The 19,719-nt window shown below is 42.6% G+C and overlaps 1 protein-coding gene across 1 annotated transcript in view; it reads right to left on the bottom strand.

Annotated features, from left to right (window-relative positions):
• The window catches only part of megf11 (multiple EGF-like-domains 11), a 464,413-nt gene that overhangs the window by 64,381 nt on the left and 380,313 nt on the right, over window positions 1-19,719 (bottom strand). Inside the window, exons 13-15 of the mRNA XM_078530151.1 lie at window positions 19,059-19,222; window positions 17,370-17,472; window positions 1,087-1,233 (exon numbers count right to left, since the gene is read on the bottom strand). Coding sequence (XP_078386277.1) covers window positions 1,087-1,233; window positions 17,370-17,472; window positions 19,059-19,222 — 414 coding nt within the window. The remainder of the gene's footprint in view (window positions 1-1,086; window positions 1,234-17,369; window positions 17,473-19,058; window positions 19,223-19,719) is intronic.

Raw genomic sequence — 19,719 nt, 5'->3', positions numbered from 1 at the left:
TATATGGATAGACTGGAGAAGCTGGGGTTGCTCTCCTTAGAGCAGAGAAGGCTAGGAAGAAATTTGACAGAGGTGTTTAAAATCACGAAGGGTTTAGATAGTGTAAATAAAGAAAAATTGCATCCTTTCGTTGAATGTTGGTAGCCAGCGGGCACTGATTTAAGGTGATTGGCAAAAGAACGAGAGGTGACAGAAGAAAAGTTTTTTAATGCAACAAGTGGTTAGGATTTGGAATGGACTGCATGATGGATGGTGGATACAAATTCAGTAGTAGTCTTCAAAAGGGAATTGGATAAATACCTAAAGGCAAAAATAATAGCAGGGATATAGGAAAGAGTAGGGGAGTGGGACTAACTAGATTGCACGTCAAAAAATCCGGCGCAGACTCGATGGGCTGAATCCTCTCCTTTTGTGCTGTATTATATTATGATTTTTTATATATAATTATATATATATATCTTAACATATATCTTAGAGTTAGAAAAGTTAACAGGTTGTTCACATTATGTCAACAGCAACTTGTATCTATGTAGTAAATAAAAACAGAAAATGCTGGAAAAACTCAGAGCTCTGAAGAAGAGTCATACGGACTCGAAACGTTAATTCTATTTCTCTCTCCACAGATGCTGCCAGACCTGCTGGGTTTTTCCAGCATTTTCTGTTTTTATTTCAGATTTTCAGCATCTGCAGTTTTTTGCTTTTATTGCATTTATGTAATATCTTTGATGTATTAAAAACACCCCAAGATGCTTCATTGGAGGTCATTGAATCTGACACCAAGCCAGATAAATAAGTATTAGGGCCGATTACCAAAACTTCAGTCAAAGGGATGGATTTTAAGAAGTGACTTAAAGGAGGAGAGTGAAGTAGTGAAGCAGAAAGGACATTTCAGAGCTTAAGGCCGAAGGCATCTCTACCAATGGTGGGACGATGAAAATTGGGCCAGATGCTTAAGCTGGCACCTGAGAGAAGGAATGACTTCTTCCCTTTTGCCAGACATAATACATGGAGACCAACTGGGTGAAGAAGGAGAAAAGATTTTTAAAAAAACCATAGAAGTCCCACCAGGTTAGGCTTCATACTTACTTCTCTGGCACTTGGCTCCACGAAATCCAGGTGCACACTCACAAGTCCCATCCTCAGGTGAACAGGAGCCCCCATTTTCACAGTTACAGGAAATGGAGCAGTTTGGCCCCCAACTCCCCTGCAGACACACATTATCACAGCGAATACCTGGGGAAAAAAAACCAGAACAGACATAAGAAGCACATTTATAGAAATGATCAAGACAGAGAATGTAGCTCTGAAATCCCTGGATAGAGAGAGGGTGGATTATCTCATTGATCAGTGATTGGGTGGAGGGCAGGACAGATTAAATAACAAAAGATTTCATGACGCAGCAGCCAAGGAGAGTGACAATGGATACAGTAAAGAAACAAAGGCTGTGTCCAAGTTGAGGGATGGTGGAGAAAGAGAAATTTAAGTGCAGTTAATTAAATAAGTCTGGAATAAAAAAGTTAGTACCAATAATAGTGATCACGAAAGTACTGGATTGCAGTAAAAACTCAAAATTCACTAATATCCTTTCCGGTAGGAAACCTACCATTCTTACCCATTCTGATCTATATTTGACTCCAGACCCACAGCAATGTGATTGACTCTTGCCAATGAAATGGGATGTCAAACCAAACAGTTGCATCTCAAGGACAATTAGGGATTGGAAACAAACACTGGCCTTGCCAACGATGCCTACATTCCATTAATTTTTAAAAAGACAAGGCAGTAGTTCCTTCTGCTGTTTATGACCCCCTGGCAGTAAATCAATTCTGGAAATATTAATGACAGCAGGGATATTGTTTCACCAGCTAATAGTTGCTGCAAGTTTAAAAAGTGCAGCAAAACATACCAGGGATAACATTTCATAGCAATGCAATCCTACAACTGACTTAGGATTTAATTGCAAAATGAAGTGAACTCCTGCTTTCTTCAGGAGGGACTGCTGATACCTCAGTCACTCACCTGAGTACTGCATCGGCTCTAGCCTCAGTTGGTCATGGAGCAGGCAGTCTGAATTTTGAACTGCCAACCACTCCATTTTCTAGTATTAACGTGGTGTGTGAGAGTCAGAAATTGCCAATTATCTATTTGTAGAACAAAGAACAGAGAGTGCAGCAGCATGTGCACTAACTGATCCAAAACCAAATCAAACTGGCTTTATTTGAAAGGAGAGCAAAAAATGCTGGAAAAACTCAGCTGGTCAGACATCATCTGTGGAGAGAGACAGATTTAGTGTTTCAGGTTGATGAGCTTTAAGAGGGCTGAAGAAAGTTAGAAATGTATGAGTTTTTAAACCAGTGGAAGGGAGAGGGGGCAGGAAGAACAAAGGAGAAGGTCAGTGATCGGGCAGAGGGCAGGACAGATTAAAAAACAAAAGATTTCATGATGCAACAGCCAAAGAGAAGAAAGAAACAAGACGAAGACCAACCTAGCAAAACAAGAAAAAAACACATAGAACAAGACGGAGGCAGAAGTCATGATCTAAAGTTGTTGAGTCTCGAAGGCTGTAGAGTGCTGAGTCGATAGATATGGTGCTGTTCCTCAAGCTTACATTGAGCTTCAGTGCAGCAGGCCAAGGACAGTGAGGTCAGAGTGGGAGCAAGGTTGAGAATTAAAATGACAAGTAATCGGAAGCTCGGGGTGGTGCTTGTGGACTGAGTGAGGGTGTTCTACAAAGTGGTCACCCAGTCTGTGTTTGGTCTCCTCCATGTAGAGACCACATCGTGAACAGCAAATATGAAATTGAAAGAAGTACAAGTAAATTTCTGTTTCATTTGAAAAGAATATTTGGGGTGTCGCATAGTGAGAAGGGAGGAGAGGAAAGCGTAGGTGTTGCATCTCCTCTGTTTGTACAGAAATGGGCCATAGCAAGGGAAGGGGTGTTAGAGTGACTGATGAGTGGACTAGGGTAGGGAACAGTCCCTACGGAATACTGAGATGGGCAGGGGAAGAGGCGTTTAATGGTTCCATCATGCTGGAGCTGGAAGAAATGGTGGAGGTTGCTGCCTGACCTGTTGAGTTTTTCCAGCGTTTTTTGTTCTTATTTCAGATTTCCAGTTTCACACTATTTTGTTTTTGGCTATATATGAATTTTGCCACATGATCACTGGGCTCCTAAAGGTTCACAGGACCATAATGCCCACCACTTGCACTGGGAGGTTGCTGACTTCTGCTAAGTGCTGGCAGCGAACATAAAAGGGAATCCCAAGATCTTCTATAAGCACGTAAATGATAAAAGGGTAGTAAAAGAAAGAGTAGAGCCAATTGGGGACAAAAAAGGGGACTTGCATGTGGATGCTGGAGAAATAACAGAGGTTTTGAACAAGTACTTTGCATCTGTCTTCACAAAGGAACAGCTTGCTACCCAGGCCAAGGTGAGAGAGGAGGTGACTGGCACACTAGAAGAACTTAAAATCAAAGGGAAGGAGATGTTGGAAAGGCTATCTTTACTTAAAATAGTTAAGGTACCAGGACTGAATGAGATGCATCCAAGGGCACTGAGGGAAGTTGCAGAGGCACTAGTGATAATCTTCCAGTCTTCCTTAGACACAGGGTGGTGCCAGAGGGCTGGAGAACCTGTGAATGTTACACCCTTGTTCAAAAAGGGATGCAAGCATAAAGCTGGCAACTACAGACCAGTCAGTTTGACCTCAGTGGTAGGGAAACTTCTGGAAACTATAGTGCGGGATAAAATCAATAATCACTTAGACAAGTGCAGGATAATTAAGGAATGCCAGCATGGATTCATCAAGAGAAAACCATGTTTAACTAACTTGGAGTTTTTTGAGGAGGTAACAGAAAAGGTTGATAAAGGAAACACTGTTGATGTGGTGTACATGGATTTTCAAAAGGCATTTGATGCAGTGCCACACAACGGGCTTGTGAGCAAAATTCTAAGTCATGGAATAAAAGGGAAAGTAGGCATTTGGATAGAAAATTGGCTGAGTGACAGGAAACAGAGTAGTGATAAATGATTGTTTTTCAGTTTGGAGGAAGGTTTTTGTGGAATTCCTCAGGGATCAGTGTGGGACCCTTCTCTTCCTGATATATATTAATGACCTAGACTGTGGTGTGCAGGGCATGATTTCAAAATTTGCAGATGATACGAAGATTGGAAATGTTGTTAACTGTGATGAGGATAGTCTTGAACTGCAAAAGGACATAGACATGTTGGAGGATTGGGCAAACAAGTGGCAGATGAAGTTCAATGCAGAGAAGTGTGAGGTGGTCGTTTTGGCAGGAAAGATATGGTGAAACAGTATAAAATAAAGGGAGGTGCAGGAACAGAGGGACCTCAGTGTTTATGTACACAGCTCATTGAAGATGGCAGGGCATGTTGAGAGAACAGTTAATAAAGCATATAGTATCTTAGGGTTTATTAATAGGGGCATTGACTACTAGAGTAAGAGTTATGTTGAACTTGTAAAAGACAGTAGTTAGGCCTCATCTGGAGTACTGTGTCCAATTCTGGGTGCCATACTTGAGGAAGGATGTGAATGCATTGGAGAGAATACAGAGGAGATTCACAAGAAGAACTGGATGAAGAACTGTAGCTATGAGGATATCTTGGAGAGATTGGAACTGTTTTCCTCGGAGAAAAGAAGGCTGAGAGGAGACTTGATAGAGGTATTCAACATCCTGAGGGATATAGACAGGGTAAATAGTGAGAAACTGTTCCCAGTCAAGAGAACATCAAGAACTTGAGGGCACAGATTCAAAATAATTGGCAAAAGGAGTAAATGTGATGTGAGGAAAGTTTTTTCACCCAGAAGGTGTTTAGAATTTGGAACAAACTTCCTGAAAGGGTGGTGGAGGCAGGTTTGATGGAGGTATTCAAAAGGGAATTGGATTGCTACCTGAAAAGAGAGAATATGCAAGATTACAGGGATAAGGCAGGGGAGTGGGACTAGGTAGAATGCTCTTTCAGAGAGCCAGTGCAGACTCAATGGGCCAAAAGGCCTCCTTCTGCACTGTAAAGATTCTATGATACTGTGCTTTCCCATGATACCATTGTAGAGATCACCCTTGTTATGAGTCCTTTCAGTTTGGGATGGCCCACATAAACATTTGTGTGACTAAATTGGGAGATGGTGCAATGGAATTAAGATTCACTTTGAAAGTCTAAAATCAATTTTTTTTTATTCATTCTCGGGATGTGGGCTTTGCTGGCTGGGCCAGCATTTGTTGCACATCCCTAGTTGCTCTTGAGAAGGTGGTGGTGAGTTGCCTTCTTGAACTACTGAAGTCCATGTGGTGTAGGTACACCCACAGTGCTATTAGGAAGGGAGTTCCAGGGTTTTGACCCAGCGACAGTGAAGGAACAGTGATATATTTATAATCAGGATGGTGAGTGACTTGGAGGGGAACTTCCAGGCGGTGGTGTTCCCATTTATCTGCTGCCCTTGTCCTTCTATATGGTAGTGGTTGTGGGTTTGGAAGGTGCTGTCGAAGGAGCCTTGGTGAATTCCTGCAATGCATCTTGTAGATGGTACACACGGCTGCTACTGTGTGTCGGTGGTGGAGGGAGTGAATGTTTGTGGATGTGGTGTCAATCAAGCGGGGCTGCTTTGTCCTGGACGGTGGCAAGTTTCTCGAGTGTTGTGGGAGCTGCACTCATCCAGGCAAGTGGGGAATATTTCATCACACTCCTGACTTGTGCGTTGTGGATGGTGGACAGGCTTTGGGGAGTCAGGAGGTGAGTTACTTATCGCACAATTCCTAGCCTCTGACCTGCTCTTGTAGCCACAGTATTTATATGGCTAGTCCAGTTCAGTTTCTGGTCAATGGTAACCCCCAGGATGTTGGTAGTGGGGGATTCAGTGATGGTAATGCCATTGAACATCAAGGGGCAATGGCTGAATTCTCTCTTGTTGGAGATGGTCATTGCCTGACACTTGTGTAGCATGAACATTACTTGTCACTTGTCAGCCCAAGCCTGGATACTGTTCAGGTCTTGCTGCATTTGGACATGGACTGATTGGGTTAAAATTCCTTACTATAGAATATATAATACGTTTAAAACAAAAACAAAAAAAAATTGACAGCAAAAGGCATTTTCACCTAGAGAAAGAAGGGAAAAAAATCCAAGGATGAGTCACAAGATGAGGATGGTTTCATAGTGGGTTAAAACATACTTTTTCAATTCTTGGACGTTGGGTTGAAAGCCTCTCCTGATACACGGGATAAAAACCCTTTCTTTCTGGAAGGATTTTAAGTGAATTTGGATCAAATGTATCCTAGGTGACAATGGACAGGATAATCTGGAACAGTCTTATTCAGAAAAATGACACGGATGGAAATCTTACTTTTGGGTCATTAGGCATTTCAGTTTAAAATATATCATTGAGGCAGAGTAGAAGCAGCTTAATCAAGAATTATAACTGCTATATCTGGCCTTGGAGTGCCTGATGCTGATATGGAATGCAACCATTTCCCTTGAGTACCATGAACAGAAAACGTTTCGAGATAGAGTGACAGAGGGAAATCGCTTTGGTTCCCATCATATGGTGATGTACCTTGCACAGGAAGCTCTGTGGCATTACAGAGGAACCTCCTCCTAAAAATTACAACATTTAAAAATGATTTTCTACCTCCTTTTTCATCCATCCTGAAATATACCCATGTCACACAGTTTCCTGGTTGGGAGGGTGGGTAGAGGCTCACTTCCAGACTTCTCCAATGCCTCTATTTAGCCAGATGCTGAAGGCACTCTGGGATCATACCCATTATTATTTCTTGACCATACCCATTATTACCTGACTTGGTAATTTCTTATGACAACACATTACAGAAAGGGAACTCAAATATGAGGAATCTGTAGCGTGAACCTATAACTTACCACTCTGAAACATTTACCTTTTAATTATCATTAACGTAAAAAAAATCAGATCTGAATCACATTTCTAGACTTCACACATGCTGCCCAAACCACAGATTTTAAACTAATGATGATATCTCAAAAGTTAAGTACAAATGGAGCAGGTCTAAGCTTTCCATCCACGATATCCCTCCGGCTTCCGCTGTTCCATTACAGAATCTGATTACATTCAACTCAAATTTCTGTCTCCACTAACCTAACTAGCTTAATGAAGAATCGTTTCCTGCTATTAGTTCTAAATCTAAACTTGCCTTTTACCAGATTGTATCGTGAACCTATGCCCTGCAATCATCAAATAATGGTCAGGGTTAGCATTTTCAAATTGACTTTGTACCTCATATACATCTATAATGTTCTCTGAGTCTTCCAAGCTTAAAGGGTCCAAGTTGCTATAAACATTCCTCATAACTCATTTTTCTGACAGTACGATTCAGCTTTGGAGCCCTTTAGTACATCATTTTCAAGACTTGGGATGTTTCCCTTGTGTCTTGTTGACCAGAACTGAATACATTATTCAAGTTACAGTCTGACCAAATCATTACACAGCTCCAGCAAGATGGTCCAATAAAGTATTCTGTTTGCTGTTGATTGCGGTTCTGATGACTATCTTCAGTGTTGAGAGTATTATCGCTTCCAAATCTTTTTCTAGTCTCTCTCGTAGCCACTTTGACAACATTAATTAAATATGACTTTTTTTCCTTCAATCATGCAATACTGTAAACTTATTTCGTCTGCCATAGTTCTTCCCATTTGCAAATATTATTGGGAACATATTGCATGAAGTATTTTTACCATTCCATGGCACTGCATATTGGTGATGCCCTAAAGAATAAGATTTAAATTTACCAGCAATTGGAGGCAAGAATTCCTCTGATCACTGTATGCAATTATATTATAAATATGGTTGTGAAAATGTAATCTGATATTTTTGGTAATACTGTAAATGAATTCTTTTAGAGTAAATTTGATTTTGGTAAATATAGCATATAGAGGAAATCTTCACAAACATGTTACAATGTCACTGCAAACAGCAATTAGAGGAATTCTTACACCAAGCTTTTTAAAATTAATTTACTGGATGTGGGCATTGCTGGCTAGGCCAGCATTTATTGCCCATCCCTAACTGTCCTTGAGAAGGAGGTGGTGAGCTGCCTTTTTGAACCGCTGCAGGCCACATGGTGCTGTTAGGGAGGGAGTTCCAGGGTTTTGATCCAGCGACAGTGATGGAACAGCAATATATTTCCAAGTCAGGATAGTGGGTGGCTTGGAGGGGAACTTCCAGATGGTGGTGTTCCCATGTATCTGCTGCCGTTGTCCTTCCAGATGGTAGCAGTTGTGGGTTTGGAAGGTGCTGCCTAAGGAGCCTTGGTGAGTTCCTGCAGTGCATCTTGTAGATGGTACACACTGCTACCACTGTTTGTCAGTGGTGGAGGAGTGTATGTTTGTGGATGTGGTGCCAATCAAGCTAGCTGCTTTGTCCTGGATGATGTCAAGCTTCTTGAGTGTTGTTGGAGTTGCATTCATCCAGGCATGTGGACAGTATTCCATCACACTCCTGACTTGTGCCTCGTTGATGGTGGACAGGCTTTGTGGAGTCAGGAGGTGAGTTACTTGCTGCAGAATTCCTAGCCTCTGACCTGCTCTTGCAGCCACAGTATTTATATGGCTAGTCCAGTTTAGTTTTTTGTCAATGGTAACCCCCAGGATGTTGACAGTGGGAGATTCAGTGATGGTAATGTCATTGAATGTCAAGGGGCGATGGTTAGATTCTCTCTTGCTGGAGATGGTCATTGCCTGGGACTTGTGTGGTGCAAATATTACTTGCCACTTGTCAGCCCAAGCCTGGATATTGTCCGGGTCTTGTTGCATATGGGCACGGACTGCCTCAGTATCTGAGAAGTTGCAAACGGTGCTGAACATTTTGCAATCATCAGTGAACATCCCCACTTCTGACTTTATGATGGAAGGAAGATCATTGATGAAGCATCTGAAGATGGTTGGGCCTAGGATTATCTAGGTGAGATGAAGCATTTAAAGTTAATCATTAAATGCAGAGGTGGCAGGGCTAGTGCATTCGTGGAGTTCTGGGAACCCTCTGTCCTTTGGTAAATTTCTATACTCAATATTATGCCTTTCTTGCTTGCAGAATGCTGTTTTAACTAGTGCAGATGGAAGGAGATTATAACAAAGTTGTGGCAAGCAAGATTTATTTTTTTATTGTCACATTAATGTGAGGTGATTTGTTTTATTTCTGTAACATGAATCTGTAAGTGTTGCTGATCTTGGGCACAGTAGTCAGAATGAGAGGCTTTTTATTACCCCAAGGCACAATAAGATGACAGGGAGAACATAAGTTACATAACAACCCTAAGGTTTCCAACTTTAAAAACAGGTCATGCTCCTCCAACGTTTGATGCCTTCATTATGGTAAGTTTTCTCAATAATAAATGATAAGTTATAAAGCCGACAGAAATGGAAGCAGTTTTCTACATGAACGTGTTCTCATCTTTCCCCATCATTTTTTAAAAGGAGCTGCATTCTGTAATATTTTTAAAAATTTTCACATATCCTTCATGAATATTTTTATTTTATTTTTGGTTATTGGTTAGGGGAAGTAGGAAGGAAGTCTGTCTCCAGGCCCAAGATTTCTGTAAATGCTGCTCATGGACCTGGACGCTGTTACACCACTCCAGAGTGAGGAAGAAATGCAATTCCCCATTTTGTGGGAACACACCAGCGCTCTACTTCTCTTTAATATCATGGTCAGATTAAAAATTAATCATGAATGGAATTATAGGCAAAAGTTCCACTCCAGGACTTGAGCACAAAAATCAAAGCTCAAACTCCTGAGCTTGTACTGAGGGAATACTGCATTGTCAGAGGTGCCGTTTTCAGATAAGATGTTAAATTGAGGGCCCATCTGCTCTCTCAGGTGTATGCATAGGATCCTGTGGCTCTGCTTTGAAAAAGAGCAGGGGAGTTCTACCCACTGACATAGCTAATATGTATCCCTCAATCATCATCAAAGAAACACATTACCTGGTCATTATCATATTGTTGTTTGCGGAAACTTGCTATGCACAAACTAACTGCCGCATTTCTTACATTATAACACTCCAAAAACACTTCATTGGCTGTAAAACACTTCGGGGTCCTGTGGTCATGAAAGGTACTATAGAAATCCCAGTCTTTCCTTTCTTTTTACTTTCAAATCTACAATATACTGCTAACATATTTTTCTTGACTAAAAGTTATTATCTTTGTGTATTGTGCTGAATTGTTTCTCTTTGTGTCATCACAATATTCACAATATCCAGCTATTCACAATATATATATTAAAGATTTAGATTAGGGAACTAAATGTAATATCTCCAAATTTGCAGATGAGACAAAGCTGGGTGGGAGGGTGAGCTGTGAGGAGGATGCAGAGATGCTTCAGTGTGATTTGGACAAGCTGAGTGAGTGGGCAAATGCATGACAGATGCAGTATAATGTGGATAAATATGAGGTTATCCAACTTGATAGCAAAAACAGGAAGGCAGATTATTATCGGAATGGCTATAAATTGAGAGAGGGGAATGTGCAACGAGTCCTGGGTGTCCTCGTACACCAGTTGCTGAAGGTAAGCATGCAGGTGCAGCAGGCGGTAAAGAAGGCAAATGGTATGTTGGCCTTCACAGTGAAAGGATTCGAGTACAGGCACAGGGATGTCTTGCTGCAATTATACAGGGCCTTGGTGAAACCACACCTGGAATATTGTGTGCAGTTTTGTTCTCCTCATCTGAGGAAGGATGTTCTTGCTATAGAGGGAGTGCAGCGAAGGTTTACCAGACTGATTCCTGGGATGGCGGGACTGACATATGAGGAGAGATTGAGTCGGTTAGGATTAAATTCACCGGAGCTCAGAAGAATGAGGGGGGATCTCATAAAAAACTATAAAATTCTAACAGGACTAGACAGGGTAGATGCAGGAAGGATGTTTCCGATGGTGGGGGAGTCCAGAACCAGGGGTCACAGTCTGAGGATACGGGGTAGACCATTTAGGACTGAGGTGAGGAGAAATTTCTTCACCCAGAGAGTGATGAGCCTGTGGAATTTTTTACCACAGAAAGTATTTGAGGCCAAAACATTGTATGTTTTCAAGAAGGAGTTAGATATAGCTCTTGGGGCGAAAGAGATCAAAGGATATGGGGAGAAAGCGGGAGCAGGCTGTTGAGTTGGATGGTCAGCCATAATCATAACGAATGGCGGAGCAGGCTCGAAGGGCCAAATGCCCTACTCCTGCTCCTAGTTTCTATGTTTCTATCACAAACTAAACAATGTTTGAGAGTGAAACAGCGTTAACATTTCAGATCGGTGATCTGTCAGTTGATGAATGATCATCAACCTGAAATATTAACTCTGTTTCTCTCTCCACAGATGCTGCCCGACTGGTTGAGTATTTCCAGCATTATCTGTTTTTGAGATTTCCAGCATCTGCATGTATCTGATCTGTGTGTGTGCCTGTGTTAGGCTGCATTCAAATGCAGTCACTTGTCAGCAAGGGAATCTGTGAATAGACTTAGTGAAACTTTAAAGATTCTTACAGGCGTGACAGGGTAGAGGTAGATAGAATGTTTCCCCTGGCTGGTGAGTCTAGAACCAGGGGACATCGGGCAGAATTTTGCCCTTGGTGTGCAGGATCGACGGGGGCAGGCAGGGGTGGTTGGGAAGCCGCCCGCCGCCCGGGATTGGCAGCGCTCCGCGATTTCACGTGGGAAGGCCAATTAAGGCCTGCCCAGCGTGATACGTGAGCGGCAGTGCTGAGCGCTGCCTGTGCGGGTAGGGGGAGGAGGGTGAGTGAGCCTAGCGCGAACTTCATGCATGCGTGCGAGAGAGCACTGAATAATGTCCTTGAGGCATGGAGCTGCCTCAGGGAGATGAGGAATATATTGAAAAAATTATTAAGCAATGGAAATATTTAATAAAATATGTCCCCTCATGTGACTCTGTCACATGAGCAGGGACATGTTTTTAATTAAAAATTAAAGTTTTAAATTTCTTTGTATTTGATTATGGGAACCTCATTCCGACCGTGGGTGAGGTTTCCAAAAAAATGCAAAGGCCACTTGGCCTTTTCGCCTGCCCATCAACCATTAGGTTGGACGGGCAGTGAAGAATTAAACACAATGGATAACTTAATGGCCTTAGTAAGCCTTTTAATTGTTGGCGGGCACACTGCCGACTCCGGTGCATGCCTGCCGACCGAAATATCATGTGACTGTGCGTTGACGTCGGCACACTCAGCCGATATCATCGCGCATCATTTCATGCTCAGTTGGGCCGGGTGTGCGCTCACCTGCCGAGCTAAAAATTCTGTCCATAGTCTCAGAATAAGGGGCAGGCCATTAAGGACTTAGATGAGGAGGAATTCCTTCACTCAGAGGGTGGTGAATCTTTGGAATTCTCTACCCCAGAGGGCAATGGAAGCTTAATCATTGAGCATGTTCAAGATAGAAATCGATAGATTTCTGGACACTAATGACATCAAATGATATGGGGATAGTGCAGGAAGTGTCGTTGAGGTAGATGATCAGCCATGATCTAACTGAATGGTGGAGCAGGCCTGACTGGTCAAATGGCCACCCCCTGTTTCTATATCCCTAGACCAAATGATATAGCTTTGGAAGCGACACTGAGCTGAGAAGTACATTATATGCGTAGTTTATTCCCATTTCATTTCAGTTGTTTTCAGGCCCATCAGGTGAAGAATGTTAGTATTAGGAAATGGGGCAAGTTTCACTTATATTGCTCAGTATTTACATCAAGCACTCCCAGTTTAGATTCAGGACATATCTCCAACAATGCGCTCAAACTCCAACCTCAGGACTGCTTCTACCACACCAGAGTGGCACTTCAGTTCCCATAATTCCTGGTCTTCTGATGTTTCATTCTATTCCCTTTTTGGTTCCTTCTGGCCAAATACATTCTGCAGCCAAGGAGGCAGGTGGGCAATCTATTCTCAGACCTTCATTAAAGCCCCTCCCTATAACAGCCTGGTAATAACTCAACCTCCAACTGTTCCTCCTGGCAATAAAGCAACTGGGGCTGGGAATTCAGTGGTGTTAAAAATGGAACTTGCCTCCCACAGCTCCATGATGCAGCATGCCGAAACAGAAACAGGGCTGCACTGCACATCACATCAGTGATCCTTGTGGTGTCCAAGTGAGACTCCCAATTTAATGCCAATTAGTGACAAATTGTGGACCTTCTGGTATTGGGCACCCCCTTCCCCACTTTGGAAATTACTTAGTAACTTAAAAGTTATTTCACTGAGGACAATGTTGTACTTGACAGAAAAAAGAAACTTTCATCTCAACAATTACCATAAAAAAGGCAATGAGCGGGTCGTGTGCCCACTACATGATGCACGCTGAACTGACTGCACTCTCCTCCCCCACCTCAGCAGTTCTTGTCTTGCTATTTTATTGAAACATTCTGTCCTTTCAAATGTAGGAAGAGGCTCATTTTAATAGAGTAAAGAGAATTTTTTAATGTGTAGTGTCATTAAAGCCCAGTTAATCAGCCAGCCTTAGACTTACTGAGATAAGAGAGTGAAGCCAATTTTAAACAGGGCTTATGTTACATTTAAAACCTATGAGAAACGACAGCAGTCAGAATAAGTGAGAGATCTAGCATTAAATATGAAAGAGAATTTTATATTCAGAAGGTTAGGAAAGGTCAAAAACTAGGAGTTTTTAGAATGAAAGTGTACCCGATCCTCCCTCCTTTGTGAAATACCTCATCAAGCATATAGCTTTCTTCTCTGGAACTGCATGGCAAAAATTACAAATATTCTTTAAAGGACGGAGTTGAAAATTAGTTTCCAACTCTCAGATTATCTTTTTTCTCCCAACAACATAATTTTACAACAATATAATATTCTGCAAAGTAAATGACTCAAGGGGCAGATGGCCATATATACATGTCACAGCACAGAACAGTAGGAGCTGTGTCTGCACCTGGGATCCTCCACATGGTGAGTTCCTCAGGCCATGGAGGAAAATCAGAGAGTTAGTCATCCCAGACCCTCTTGTACATCCCCTTACAGCTGGTTATAGAGCAACATTAGCCCAAACCTGGAGCAAGTCTCTAATCATGGCCTCTCAGTTAGTGAAGTCTGTGGCATTAGGATATTCCAAAGAAGGCAGTGAAAAACAAATGAAACAAATGAACAAACATTGAATTCAATATGAATTTGAGGTATTTCCACCACAAAAACATTATATATTCATGAAGAATCAGATAGAAAAAAAGAGAAACCTCTGTTCTTCTGGGATGCTTTAGTAGAATCATTATTAAAACCCTCTTATTATACATAAAACTGTTTACTTGTCTCCATATCCTTGATTCCAGAAGTTCCTTCTTATACATACAGGAGTTCAGTAAGGATAAGAGTTACTTTATTGGATACTACAAGCTTGTAATAAGCTCTCCTTGAATGATATCCAGCTTTTATTTTGTGCTTCTAATTGTAATGTAGACATTTGCTATGGCAGAGGGATGCTTTAAAGTTCTCCTTTACTTTACATGAGGCATGCAGCTTTCATGTCTCTGCAGAAATTTTTGACTGGTATCATGAAACTAGACTTCAGTATAAGTGTAACCCTAAAATATAACACTTTAATAATTTGTCACAGAGCTGAGTTAAATTTCCAGACCTGCGATTCACTGGGAGAGCAAAAATTTGACACATGCCAACATCGGAAACATATCCTAAATGGCAACAATAATAAGGAGTGGCAGGACTAAAAATCTTCCCCCTAATCATGACTGGACTGCTAGCATAGCCTAAGAAATAATGAGCTTTCCAAGTACTTTCAAAATATATGTAGAAGTAAAAATAATCTGGTTTCAAAGTAACTGAAACGAGAATAATGAGACATTGGATTTACAGCAGAATCAACATGGTAATGGGCCACAGTAAAGGTCTGTTTTATGCTGCAGTGCTATACCATGGCGGGGTTAAATGCAGGATGATTCCTCCCTCTGAGAAGTTACCAGAGTGAGGGTCATATCATTCTTCTCCAAAAACTGAATCACTCCATCCCCACATGATCTCACATTAGAGAAGAAATGAAAATAAATTTTTAAAACCCTGGAAATCTGAAATAAAGGGTGGAATCTTATGGATGCACACTAGATGCAACAGAGATCTCACCCACCAGCTGCAGAACCATTGAGAGCTCCGCATCGCCTCGTTTATGGAAGGGTGCAGAATTAAGAGCCATTCCGGTACTTAAAAGGTCAGTGGCAGGTCTTCCCCTGAGCTTCTGCCTGAGGCCTTGGATCAATGAGGGACCCAGGTACAGGTGAGTGATGGTGTGAAAGGGATCAGGGGAGGGGGGTAGGGGGTTTGAGTCTCAGCGGGCCCTGCTTCCTGATGCTGGGTCCCTGGATCGGGCACTGAGTACCTTTGAAGAGGGACACCACCCTGGGGGTCCGCAAGCAAACATGACAAGGTTTGCCTGTCATGCTGCCTTGATGGCGAGCCCCTTGCTTGCCGTTGCGATAACAACAGCGATGGACATTAATTTCCCACTTAAAGGTCTCATTTGGCAGCTGACTGGGAAGGCTGTCCACATGCCTTCCCGCCATGGACTTCATTGGGGTGGAGGCAGGAAGGCAGCAAGGACTGCACCCACCACCCTCCTGCCCAATTAAATGTCTCCCGCCACAAAACTTGCCATGAGGGAGAGGGCAAGATTCTGCCTAAAGACAGAAAATGGTGGCGATCCATCAGCAACTGTAAAGAGAAAATATAGGTTAATGCCAGGCTAGTTCTACTGAAAAACTAACATGTTTTCCTATGTCAGATGTTAGCAGACCTGGACATGGGTACTTTTCCAGCATTTCTGTTTTTATTTCTCTCATACCTTTCATTCAGTGACTCAACAGGAGGACTATGGAAGGGGTAAAGAGTGGGGAGGGGTGGTGGGGGCTGACCTGGGAGTAAGTCACCTGTTCACCCTCTCACATAAGGAATGATTTGCAAAGTGAAAAGACCCAGAAAAGTGAATTTCCAATTGAAATTAATGATAAATATCTATGAGATTTAATGCAGAATTTAAAAAAAATAAGCATTATCATCTCCATAGGAGGAATCGACAGACTGGGATTTATTTCATAGCCCAGCAAAGCATAGGGGATCATTTAGAATGCAGAGCTGAAATAACAGGATTGGGCAAATCCAAGGTTGGGTGACATTGGGCTGAATTTTATATGCCCATGATGGGTGTGTTTCCCATGTTGCGGGGGGGGGGGCACAAAAAAAAAGGCAGGCACCCACCCCACCACCTCCCTCCCACCCCCTAGCTCATCCCCATAATATGGTAGGTGCTGAAATTGGCGGCTTTCCCGCCATATTTAAATGAAGAATCAGGGGTCAATTAGGTTTGTTAGCAAACTAACTGACCTGATAATACGCTGCCCACATCATAAAATATTAGGCCTGGGCAGCAGGGTGGAAGTGGGAAGCTCGATTTTTTTCACTGAGATACTTAAAGGGTGAGAAGGAAGGGGGGTTGCTCTTTGGGGGCTGCCCTTTGCTGGTCGCGAGGCAACCCCGAGGTCAAACCCCCCTTCCCTCCTACCCGTTTCCTCCCTTAAACCCACCCTTACTCCCCTGCTCCACTCCCTAACCTACCCAAATCCTCCTGGTCCAAGACCCCAGACTTACCTGCTCCGGGGGTCCATGGGCCTTGGTTTCTTTTTTCTTCCACAGTCCCGGCAGCGGCCACTGATGCCGTCCTTGCACTTCTGGGGCTGATGGAGCTTCCGGCCAATCGGATTGGCTTGCAGCTCCAGAGTGCGGGACTTCCTCTCCAATGAAGGCGGAAGTCCCACTCGGCCCTCATTAATCCACCCGGCAGTGCTCTGTGGCTGTGTGGCGTGTCGACGTGGAGCATGGCAGCTCTGCGCCAACATTGTTTCCAGTGAGGGGAAGGGGGTGCGTGCTGTCTGCTTCCCCGTGTTATTCAGACCATTATTTCTGTACGCATTAGTTCATCTCCCTTGTTCAGCTCAGTAACTCCTTGCAGTATGTTTTCTCATATATATAATCACAATAGAAATTGCTACTTCTATAAACCATATATCCACCACATATATGCACAGGGAGAGTTTACTTACTAAGCAGAAAAGAATAAAAAGAACAATGGACATTTCATAGGTATAGCACACCAACCAGCAACAAGAAAACTGTATGTAAATTAATGAGAGGGAAAGCGATGCACTGTGCAAGAGGACGTCAGGCTGCATACTGCACAGAGAAGGATCAGTCAAAACACAGATCCCTAAAAGGTTAAGGGCAGGGTAATCCGTGATATGAGGAGGAGAACAGAAAACAAAAGAATATTTGGATACATTTCAAGTTTTACATGTTTTTTATATTTACCAGTCCAACCCGTAGCACAGCGGCAGAATCCAGTGACTGGATCACAACCCTCTGCATGACAGCAGTCACAATGTTCACTACAGCCCAGACCATATGTTCCGTCCTGAAAAAAAGAAAATAAAAGAATGCCTCTAAAAGCACAACCCCTTCAATTCAATATCTGGCAATTTCTTTTTTTACAGATCATTAGACCATGTATACCCTGGGATATACTGCTCATCCCCATTAAATAATAAGCTTCCCATTTTGCTTGTGTTCTTAGCAACAGCACAATTAATTTTCTATTATAAATTAATTTGTCAAAAGAAGTTTCATTTGTTCAAAAAATTAAAAACTTCATTTAATTTTTTAAATATCATTTTCTGGTGTAACAGAAGACATCTGATAAACCAAATAAAACACTCATAGCTGTTCTGCTTATCTGCTGCACAGTTAGTTTTCCCATTAGAATATCACGCAGTGTTAGATATATATGATATCATATCATATTAGATTATCATACCATCGACCAGAAACTGAACAGGACCAGCCATATGAATACTGTGGCTACAAGAGCAGGGCAGAGGCAGGGAATTCTGCGCAGAGTAACTCACCTCCTGACTCCCCAAAGCCTGTCCACAAGGCAGAAGTCAGAAGTGTGATGGAATACTCTCCTCTTGCCTAGAGGAGTACAGCTCCAACAACACTCAAGAAGCTGGACACCATTCAGGACAAAACAGCTCGCCTGATTGGCATTCCATCCACCACCTTCGACATTCACTCCCTTCACCACTGACGTACAGTGGCAGCAGTGTGCACCATCTACAAGATGCACCGCAGCGACTCACCAAGGCTCGTTTGACAGCACTTTCCAAACCCGTGACCTCCACCACCTAGAAGGATAAGGGCAGCAGACACATGGCAACACCAACACCTGCAAGTGCCCCTCCAAGCTACTCACCATCCTGACTTGGAAATATATCGCCGTTCCTTCACTATTGCTGGATCAAAATCCTGGAACTCCCTCCCTAACAGCACTGTGGGTGTACCTACACCACATGGACTGCAGCGGTTCAAGAAGGCAGCTCACCGCCACCTTCTCAAGGGCAATTAGGGATGGTCAATAAATGCTGGCCTAACCAACAACGCTCATGTCCCATAAATAAATAATTTAAAAAATCAAATTGGTCTAAAATAAACCTGCTGAGTAAAATGGTTCAAAGAACTTAATCTAAAGACTTAAGAATTTTGGATAAAATTTATCCAGAATAACAGTTTTGCCTGAGAGTACATTGTATAGATAATAAACAATGAGCCAAATGTTTCAAGGCAGTAGTTCACTTGAGGAATCTGGATGACAATGTTTCACAAGCACATTGCTCTACGGCTAGCAGGATGTGGACTTTCAGCTGCATATCGATTAGAATGATTTCTTTAACTCAGTTGGACAGATTGGGGAAAGGACCAAGTGGAAATCCTGTGAATGGCAGGGTGAAAAATAAACTGTACGGCAAGTCATACATGAGCGTCTATCTTGTGTACCTGCCAGCAGCAAGCTCCATGGCTGCATTGGTGGAAGTGCTGGGAGCAGGTCATCTGGTTAACATTTTTTTTGGGGAGTGGTTTGTAGCTCAAGGAAACTTAAGAACAGGGAAAGTAAAATAACATGCTCCAGAAGAAAGGAAGCCAGAAAACAAAAATAAAATTTACCGGACATGGCTGGTCACAATGTTTTCCACGCCAGCCTGAGGAACATGTGCAGGAGCCATCCTGTGGATTACAAGCTCCTCCATTGACACAGGTGCAGCTCTTATTGCAGTAAAGCCCCCACATACCATTGGAACAAGGGATGGAACAGTCCACTCCCTGCCAACCTAAAACACAAAAAGCATCATTCAAGGCACAGGCACATACTTTCAGCCAGCTGGAAACACTAAATCCTATCAACTGGCATCTCAACTTCAAAGCCTAGCAAAAGGGAGACATTTCCAAATCCACTGTTAATGCTCAATCTAAGTCCTCAGTCCAGGCATGTTTGAATGCATGTGAAACCTTTTCCACTTAGGGTAACCTTTCTTCAATTCATGGATGATACAATCTCAGATTCAATCAGGGCAACACAGGAGGAGTTCAGGATATAGCACAATTTGAAAATTCAGAGATTCACAAGCTATCCATCACCTTGATGGCTTATTTCTACTTCCACAACATTGCCTCCACCCTAGTTCAACCCTTTTGTCACTGAAACCATTATCCATGCTTTTGCCACATCTAGAGTCAACAAGGTAGATCTCTCCCTTCAATTTGCCTGGAACATTGTGTTTTTCAGGAATAGTAATGAGGAAAAGTGGCCTGTGACCTGTTAGGAAAG

The sequence above is a fragment of the Cetorhinus maximus genome, chromosome 26 (assembly GCF_964194155.1).
Source record: "Cetorhinus maximus chromosome 26, sCetMax3.hap1.1, whole genome shotgun sequence".
In the NCBI taxonomy this organism is placed as follows: domain Eukaryota; kingdom Metazoa; phylum Chordata; class Chondrichthyes; order Lamniformes; family Cetorhinidae; genus Cetorhinus; species Cetorhinus maximus.
Note: the sequence above shows the minus strand (reverse complement) of the source record. Positions and strands in the feature narration are given on the sequence as shown.